Raw genomic sequence first — 9,982 nt, forward strand, 5'->3', positions numbered from 1 at the left:
GAACAGATAACAGTATCAGGGCTCAGTTTGGTACAGGTGAGGGAACAGATAACAGCATCAGGGCTCAGTATCGGGTACAGGTAGGGGAACAGACAACAGTATCAGGGCTCAGTTTGGTACAGGTGAGGGAACAGATAACAGTATCAGGGCTCAGTATGGCACAGGTAGGGGAACAGATAACAGTATCAGGGCTCAGTATGGTACAGGTAGGGGAACAGACAACAGTATCAGGCATCAGGGCTCAGTTTGGTACAGGTGAGGGGAACAGATAACAGTATCAGGGGCTCAGTATGGCACAGGTAGGGGAACAGACAACAGTATCAGGGCTCAGTTTGGTACAGGTAGGGAACAGACAACAGTATCAGGGCTCAGTATGGCACAGGTAGGGGAACAGACAACAGTATCAGGGGCTCAGTTTGGTACAGGTGGGGAACAGATAACAGTATCAGGGCTCAGTATGGCACAGGTAGGGGAACAGACAACAGTATCAGGGCTCAGTTTGGTACAGGTAGGGGAACAGACAACAGTATCAGGGCTCAGTATGGCACAGGTAGGGGAACAGACAACAGTATCAGGGCTCAGTTTGGTACAGGTAGGGGAACAGACAACAGTATCAGGGCTCAGTTTGGTACAGGTAGGGGAACAGACAACAGTATCAGGGCTCAGTTTGGTACAGGTAGGGGAACAGATAACAGTATCAGGGCTCAGTTTGGTACAGGTGAGGGAACAGATAACAGTATCAGGGCTCAGTATGGCACAGGTAGGGGAACAGACAACAGTATCAGGGCTCAGTTTGGTACAGGTGAGGGAACAGATAACAGCATCAGGGCTCAGTATGGCACAGGTAGGGGAACAGACAACAGTATCAGGGCTCAGTTTGGTACAGGTGAGGGAACAGATAACAGTATCAGGGCTCAGTATGGCACAGGTAGGGGAACAGACAACAGTATCAGGGCTCAGTTTGGTACAGGTGAGGGAACAGATAACAGTATCAGGGCTCAGTTTGGTACAGGTAAGGGAACAGATAACAGTATCAGGGCTCAGTATGGCACAGGTAGGGGAACAGACAACAGTATCAGGGCTCAGTTTGGTACAGGTGAGGGAACAGATAACAGTATCAGGGCTCAGTATGGTACAGGTAGGGAACAGACAACAGTATCAGGGGCTCAGTTTGGTACAGGTGAGGGAACAGATAACAGTATCAGGGCTCAGTATGGCACAGGTAGGGAACAGACAACAGTATCAGGGCTCAGTTTGGTACAGGTGAGGGGAACAGATAACAGCATCAGGGCTCAGTATGGTACAGGTAGGGGAACAGACAACAGTATCAGGGCTCAGTTTGGTACAGGTGAGGGAACAGATAACAGTATCAGGGCTCAGTATGGCACAGGTAAGGGAACAGATAACAGTATCAGGGCTCAGTATGGTACAGGTAGGGGAACGAACAACAGTATCAGGGCTCAGTTTGGTACAGGTGGGGAACAGATAACAGTATCAGGGCTCAGTATGGCACAGGGTACAGGTGGGGAACAGACAACAGTATCAGGGCTCAGTTTGGTACAGGTGAGGGAACAGATAACAGCATCAGGGCTCAGTATGGCACAGGTAGGGGAACAGACAACAGCATCAGGGCTCAGTTTGGTACAGGTGAGGGAACAGATAACAGCATCAGGGCTCAGTATGGCACAGGTAGGGGAACAGACAACAGCATCAGGGCTCAGTATGGCACAGGTAGGGGAACAGACAACAGCATCAGGGCTCAGTATGGCACAGGTAGGGGAACAGACAACAGCATCAGGGCTCAGTATGGCACAGGTAGGGGAACAGACAACAGTATCAGGGCTCAGTTTGGTACAGGTGAGGGAACAGACAACAGTATCAGGGCTCAGTATGGCACAGGTAGGGGAACAGACAACAGTATCAGGGCTCAGTTTGGTACAGGTGAGGGAACAGACAACAGCATCAGGGCTCAGTATGGCACAGGTAGGGGAACAGACAACAGTATCAGGGCTCAGTTTGGTACAGGTGAGGGAACAGATAACAGCATCAGGGCTCAGTATGGTACAGGGTACAGGTATCAGGGCTCAACAGGGAACAGTATCAGGGCTCAGTACTATGGTACAGGTGGGGAACAGATAACAGTATCAGGGCTCAGTATGGCACAGGTAGGGAACAGATAACAGTATCAGGGCTCAGTATGGCACAGGTAGGGAACAGACAACAGTATCAGGGCTCAGTATGGCACAGGTAGGGAACAGACAACAGTATCAGGGCTCAGTTTGGTACAGGTAGGGAACAGACAACAGTATCAGGGCTCAGTATGGCACAGGTAGGGAACAGACAACAGTATCAGGGCTCAGTATGGCACAGGTAGGGGAACAGACAACAGTATCAGGGGGCTCAGTTTGGTACAGGTAGGGGAACAGATAACAGTATCAGGGCTCAGTATGGCACAGGTAGGGGAACAGACAACAGTATCAGGGCTCAGTATGGCACAGGTAGGGGAACAGACAACAGTATCAGGGCTCAGTATGGTACAGGTAGGGGAAACGAACAACAGTATCAGGGCTCAGTTTGGTACAGGTAGAGGGAACAGACAACAGTATCAGGGGCTCAGTATATGGCACAGGTAGGGGAACAGACAACAGTATCAGGGCTCAGTATGGCACAGGTGGGGAACAGACAACAGTATCAGGGCTCAGTATGGCACAGGTGAGGGGACAGACACTGCTCAACAGGTATCAGGGCTCAGTTTGGTACAGGTGAGGGGAACAGATAATAGCATCAGGGCTCAGTATGGGTACAGGTAGGGACAGACTCAGTATGGCACAGGTAGGGGAACAGACAACAGTATCAGGGCTCAGTTTGGTACAGGTGAGGGAACAGATAACAGCATCAGGGCTCAGTATGGTACAGGTAAGGACAGACAATGGGGAACAGACAACAGTATCAGGGCTCAGTATGGCACAGGTAGGGAACAGATAACAGTATCAGGGCTCAGTATGGCACAGGTAAGGGGAACAGACAACAGTATCAGGGCTCAGTATGGCACAGGTAGGGGAACAGACAACAGTATCAGGGCTCAGTTTGGTACAGGTAGGGGAACAGATAACAGTATCAGGGCTCAGTATGGCACAGGTAGGGGAACAGACAACAGTATCAGGGCTCAGTATGGTACAGGGTGGGGAACAGATAACAGTATCAGGGCTCAGTTTGGGGTACACAGGTGAGGGGAACAGATAACAGTATCAGGGCTCAGTATGGCACAGGTAGGGGAACAGACAACAGTATCAGGGCTCAGTATGGCACAGGTAGGGGAACAGATAACGGTATCAGGGGCTCAGTATGGCACAGGTGGGGGCATCAGGTAATAGGGGAACAGACAACAGTATCAGGGCTCAGTTTGGGTACAGGTGGGGGAACAGACAACAGTATCAGGGCTCAGTTTGGTACAGGTAGAGGGAACAGATAACAGTATCAGGGCTCAGTATGGCACAGGGTAGGGGAACAGACAACAGTATCAGGGCTCAGTATGGTACAGGTAGGGAACAGATAACAGCATCAGGGCTCAGTATGGCACTGAGTGAGGGAACAGATAACAGTATCAGGGGCTCAGTATGGTACAGGTAGGGGAACAGACAAGCAGTATCAGGGCTCAGTTTGGTACAGGTGAGGGAACAGATAACAGCATCAGGGCTCAGTATGGCACAGGTAGGGGAACAGACAACAGTATCAGGGCTCAGTATGGCACAGGTGGGGAACAGATAACAGTATCAGGGGCTCAGTATGGCACAGGTAGGGGAACAGACAACAGCATCAGGGCTCAGTATGGCACAGGTGAGGGGAACAGACAACAGCATCAGAGGGCTCAGTATGGCACAGGTAGGGGAACAGACAACAGCATCAGGGGCTCAGTATGGTACAGGTAGGGGAACAGACAACAGCATCAGGGCTCAGTATGGCACAGGTAGGGGAACAGACAACAGCATCAGGGCTCAGTATGGCACAGGTAGGGGAACAGACAACAGCATCAGGGCTCAGTATGGCACAGGTAGGGGAACAGACAACAGCATCAGGGCTCAGTATGGCACAGGTAGGGGAACAGACATCAGCATCAGGGCTCAGTATGGCTGGGACAAACAATGACTCTTGGAAACAAGCCACACACCTTGGTTTGATCATTTAGCAAAACACTCACATTACATGTTGTTGAGTGTCTGTGTGTTTCAGACAAGACAATGAATGCCTGCCATGGTTCTGACAGTCCATCATCGTCTGCTCGAGAGCTGGAGTTCTTCTTCCCATCATCAGGCCCCAGTCGGCGCAACACCGCCGTCTTCCAGGACTGTACCTGCTGTGTCATCAAGCCCCACGCAGTCAAGTCAGGTACCCACAAACATGACATTAACTCAAACTGTGCAGACACATACTTTATCTCCCAATATCTCTCAAGCTTTCATAGATCAATCCATTCACTCAGTAGCTTCCAGGATTTTCAGAGGCAGTGGGGTAGCCTTGTGGTTAAAGCATTTGCTCGTGACTTTGAAGACCCGGGTTTGATTCCCCATGGGTGCAATGTGTAAAGTTCATTTCTGGTGTACCCTGCTGGGATATTGCTGGAATATTGCTAAAAGTGGCGTAAAACTACACTCGCTAACCTATATTATCTTCTTGACACCTAACAGTGAAGGTCCGGGTTAGAATATTGATCTTCTGTAACCCATGCTTGTCGTAAGAGGCAACTAACGGGATCAGGTGGTCAGACTCGCTGACTTGGTTGACACATGTCCTCGGTTCCCAATTGCGCAGATCGGTGCTCATACTGTTGATCACTGGATTGTCTGGACCAGACTCTTTTATTTACAGACCACCGCCATATAGCTGGAATGTTGCGGAGTGCGGCGTAAAACTAAACTCACTCACTCACTCTTGACATGTAGTTACCGTTATTTTGTGGTTGACCGGAACATATGACAACCATGACTGTTTTTTCTTTGATGTTTATACTTGTTTCAGTTGTTATAAATTCTGCCAAATGTCCCCCGCCTCATCAGGCTCATGGTTCCATCTGCGGCCGACGCAGTCAATAGGTCCCTGGCATCCCAGACTTGTGGTATGATCTGCCTGGACACAGCGTTAGACTCACATACTGTTGTCCCTCGCCCCATCAGGCTCATGGTTCCATGCAGCCGACGAAGCTAATAGGTCCCTGGCATCCCATGCTAAGACAGAGCGATTTACTCATACACTCTATCTGTGCATACAGGTATTGCTGGGAAGGTGATCAGTGGCATCACCGATGCAGGGGTTTGAAGTCACGGCCATCGAGATGTTCCACATGCAGAAGGCTAATGCGGAGGAGTTCTATGAGGTGTACAAAGGCGTTGTCCAGGAATACAATGGTATGGTGGCCGAGCTAACGTCAGGGGCCCTGCATCGCACTTGAAGTTCGTGCTCAGGATGCACCTAAAACGTTCCGAGAGAGATGGCTGGACCCGCAGATCCTGTGAGTTGCTCCTTTTATTCCAGTGAGAATGTTCTCAAAGCTGTCACAATGTGAGTAGGATCAGATTTTCCAATGACAGTTCAATACCTTTCTGGGGATGAGATAATTGACCAAATGGATGAAGAATGGCTTTATTCCATGCCGTCTGCTCAAACAAACTGTGTGGTGTTAGGTCAGGGGTTAACTGGATGTATGAGTGAGGGTTACCTGTAAGGATCGCTTGGGCAAGGGGCAGTCATCCAAGTTGCAGCTATATGCTGTGAAGAGTTGTGTCCCTTTGGTGTCAGGATCACTCTGATCATGGCTTCAGACATCCCTGAATAAACTTGATAATACAGTCGTGCCCCGTTTATCCAGACACTTATGTTTTTCTCTGAAATTGTCCGGATAAACGAATTTCCGGATATCTGAACCACGGACCATACATGTAAAAAGACATACAAAGATAATAGACCTTAGGGCACGTAATCTTTATTGATAAGACATCAACAAATAACAATCCATACATAAAATCCCGCATCTTGTCAAATAAAGTAGTCAAGTCAATAACAGGTGCGAACAAAGCTGTACATGCATCTGTCTGTCAAATGCTAGCAACCAATCACGAAAACAGTTCTGATGTCATCCACGCGTTCGCATTGTTCCTGCACCCAACATCTAACATAAACTTCCGGATTAAAGTCACTACCAAAACAACGGTGACTTCTAGCCTTTCCAATCACAACTCAAAGTTAACTCAGTGTCACCTTAATAGCTCGCTAATTACAGGTAGTTAATCCTCTCAGGCTTCAAAGACTGCCGAATTCTTTTATGTTAGGGCACGCAAAGCCACTCTGTAAAATGGTATTGTGTAAACTTTACTGACACGTGCTCAGCCATCCGGATATACAAGAAAAAAATATGCATATAATTTAGCGTTTTGTATGTGATAATGGCGTCCGGTTACTGAAACCAGATTTCGGATAAGTGAGTAATTTTATAACATTGTGAATTCGTTTTGAGGAATTTTTGTTCGGAAGGCGAGTTTTCCGGATATCTGAGGTTCGGATAAACCGGGCACGACTGTATCCGAGCTCTTACCAACACCATCCACAAAAGTCTAGGTCCTTGGTCTCTCATTCCTTAAGGAATCACAGTGACATAACTGTCAGTGTTAATTTTTGGAGGAGTGACGATCATCTGAGTGTTTTGATGAACACTGTGTGAAACTGGGCCAAAATCTTCACGCTTTTCTCCCACATGGAGGTGCTGACCAATGCTGTGTAACTGAAGTGCTGTTCAAATGAGAGTCAACATCAACGCTGTTAAAACTTAATAAGTGCCTGTGTACTCATACAGTATAATCTGGCACCTCTGCACATGGGTTAATGGTTAATGCTTTGCTCTGATAACAGGATCAATGAAACAGAAGAGACCTTAATGTTTACTTTTACATGCTGGCGCTGAATGATTAATTCATTCTTTGAAATAAGGAAACATGAAATTTCAAAAGAAATCCTTATCTTAAATGCAGATACATTTTTTCAATTTATCTGTCATGAGAGCTTTGTTTGGAATCCTAGATAAATTCATTCTCTGTATATACATAATGAAAAGAGTAATAATGTAATCCAGCTGAATGTTTAACTGTGTGTTATGGTTTCAGGAGATTGCACGTCACCTGCGACCACGGACACTGCGGGCTCTGTTTGGGACAGACAAAGTATGCAACGCTGTCCACTGTACGGACTTGCCTGAAGATGGCCTCCTTTGAGGGTAAGTGGCTTCAGTGCCATTCTAGGATTGAATAGAAGGTGCTGTTTGCCCTCAGGCCGTCCATACCATGAAGTATTTCTAACATCATATATGAGGGTTCTGGGTTAGAATGGGTCCCTAGCAACCTATGCTTGTAATACAAGAAAACTTAATGACTTCGTTGATGTTGTGTGAATGTTAGAATGTGCTGTTTGAATGGATTGTTGATAATAATGTTAACCGCTAGATTGTATAGTCCCAAGTTGATTGTATACAGGCTGCTGGCATGCAGCTGTTATAATATGCTGCAGCATTAAACACATGATCAGTAATAAACTAGCGATATCTCCTAGGATGAAGTATCACTGGCATGAAATGGCATCACCATTGTGACGTCATCAGTTGACATGACGTCTCTCTGCTACGAAGCTGGTTAGCTTTTACTCTTTGTGGTTAAGAAAACACTTAACTGTGTAATGGGAAAAGTATGAAGAATGATTTTTGAGTAGAATATAGCCCTCTTTTTGATATGAAATATATCAATACTTGCCAACACTGACATGATTGATAATCCCTGATGGTTAGGATACTATAATTTTCGGGGCTAGTCTGTCCTGACAGTCAGCATGTATGTACAACTGTGAGTGGCTGACTCAATCCAGATGTATCACACCGGTACAGTTCTGTCCAGATTGATATGGTGTCACTTGAAAACTGCTTGTTTGCACCAAGTCATGTATATAAGACTTTCACCTGGCTCTTGTTTATTTCAGGTGGAATATTTCTTCAAGATACTTTGCCGTTAATCATCCCATATGACGCCAAAAATCATCCCCAAATGTCTTGTACATAGACCTTGTGATATATTCAATTTGTTACCCAACGTGTAAATTCATGGATTGTTAACATTATTCTGAAACTTGTAATACGAACATTCATTTCCTGAAGGTGGTTGTTCATTTTCATGTCAACTTTTGGAAGTGAACGTACCTAAATGTATTTGACATGTTGGAAAACATGTAGTGAATGTAAGGATATCCCTCGCGATCTAGCAGCTTGGCGCTTTCATACATGCAAGAGATCTGCATAACACTGGTTTTATTTATTGTACATGAATCTGCAGATGTTTTACAAAGCTGGTGTATTTTAATTCCAACATAAAGTACATGTATGTTTTATATGAAGACAATACAGACATGGTAGAAAACCTGTGTTTTGTTGTGATTTTGTGGAGTTGGATCTGCAAGAGCAGCCCTAGCTCTACATCTGCTGGGGTCAAGGTATCCTTTCTCAGACCTGTTTGACTATAGGGGAACTCCTTTCTCTTGACCTGTTTGACTATAGGGGAATTCCTTTCTCCAGACCAGTTTGACTATAGGGGAATTCCATTTCTTCAGACCTGTTTGACTATAGGAAATTCCTTTCTCCAGATTTGTTTGACTATAGGGGAATACCTTTTCTCCTGACCAGTTTGACGATAGGGAATTCCTTTCTCCAGACCTGTTTGACTATAGGGGAATTCCTATCTCCAGACCTGTTTGACTGTAGGGGAATCACATGGGAAACCTCAGACCTCTTTGACTAAAGTATCTCAGGAACTGTGTCACTTTGGTGTATCCTGTCTCTGGAACTGTCAGACTATAGGCGAACCCCTCTTTTTAGATCTTAATGACTTTGGGAACCCTACTTGCTTCAAAGGAGGGCATCCCAGTCCCAAACTGCTTGACTCAAGGAAACCCATATCTCTAGTCCTGTTTGACTTTAGGGCTTCCCTTCCTGACACTGTTTGACTCCTGGCCTACATGACTTCAGGGTGTCTCCCAATTGCAAGGTCTGTGCATCCAGAACGCAAGACCTGTCGGAACTAAGGAATCTCCAGACCTGTTTGAGATATGATGCCTATGTTTATAGAAATAGTATAACTTGTATTGCTGTTGTCAGATGTTTTGCAAGATGGTGGCGAAAGGAGCATGTGTCACTGTACAGAGTGGCATCCCTTTGTTGTGCCAGGATACACTATGTGTACGTTCACATCCTGTCAGAACTATGCCAGTTATAGGCATCTGTGGTGTTTACAAATAAAAAGACATGTCTGCACATTTTTCATAGCCAACAACATCAACTATGAATCATTTGTACAGTTCAAGCCAATACACAAAACAAATTCATGGTGCAATATGATGTTGATCTGCCAGTTTATAACCATCCCCAGTGATGGTGCTGCTCCACCAACTGCTGGTGTTTGCCTGTTATGCCAATTGTTCAATTACCTAAATCTATACACTGTGTTAAAATCCCTTTTCAGGGGTCCGCTACAGTGATATTGCTTTTGCAGTGTAAAACCATAATCACAAACTCACTCTAACTGGAATAAAACTTGCATCAATTGAAGCTGCCTGACCATTGTGCCCATGGCTGAGACTGACTGGCCTCAGCTTGTGAAGATAACCAACCTGCATCATTCTCCAGTCTCCATGGTCTACCACTGACTGCGTGATCTAGTGGACAGCAGTATGTCTCTACCACTGACTACGTGATCTAGTGGACAGCAGTATGTCTACCTGCAGAGTGGAAGGTCGATTGTGTTTTCTGCCTGGCCATTAACGAATGAAACAAGGACCAGTTTGCTCAGAGCCATTATACTGTGTCTGTATTGGATCCAAGTTAAATGGCAGTATGCTATCTCAGTGGGCTAGCAATATAAAACTGGCAATAGTTTGGATTAGTACAAGCAAACAAAAA

The 9,982-nt window shown here is 46.0% G+C and overlaps 1 protein-coding gene across 1 annotated transcript; it reads left to right on the plus strand.

The window, feature by feature from the left end:
• Positions 1 to 237: 237 nt before the first annotated feature.
• Positions 238 to 7,259, plus strand: LOC124280533 (nucleoside diphosphate kinase 7-like). Its single transcript, XM_046716482.1, is given in 7 exon segments — positions 238 to 255; positions 4,231 to 4,386; positions 5,267 to 5,304; positions 5,306 to 5,425; positions 5,427 to 5,477; positions 5,480 to 5,506; positions 7,152 to 7,259. Coding segments are annotated over 6 exon segments (492 nt in total). The 5' UTR covers positions 238 to 255; positions 4,231 to 4,238.
• Positions 7,260 to 9,982: the final 2,723 nt, after the last annotated feature.

This window comes from Haliotis rubra, unplaced genomic scaffold (assembly GCF_003918875.1).
Source record: "Haliotis rubra isolate DU_JTF1 unplaced genomic scaffold, ASM391887v1 Scf2697, whole genome shotgun sequence".
Classification (NCBI taxonomy): Eukaryota; Metazoa; Mollusca; class Gastropoda; order Lepetellida; family Haliotidae; genus Haliotis; species Haliotis rubra.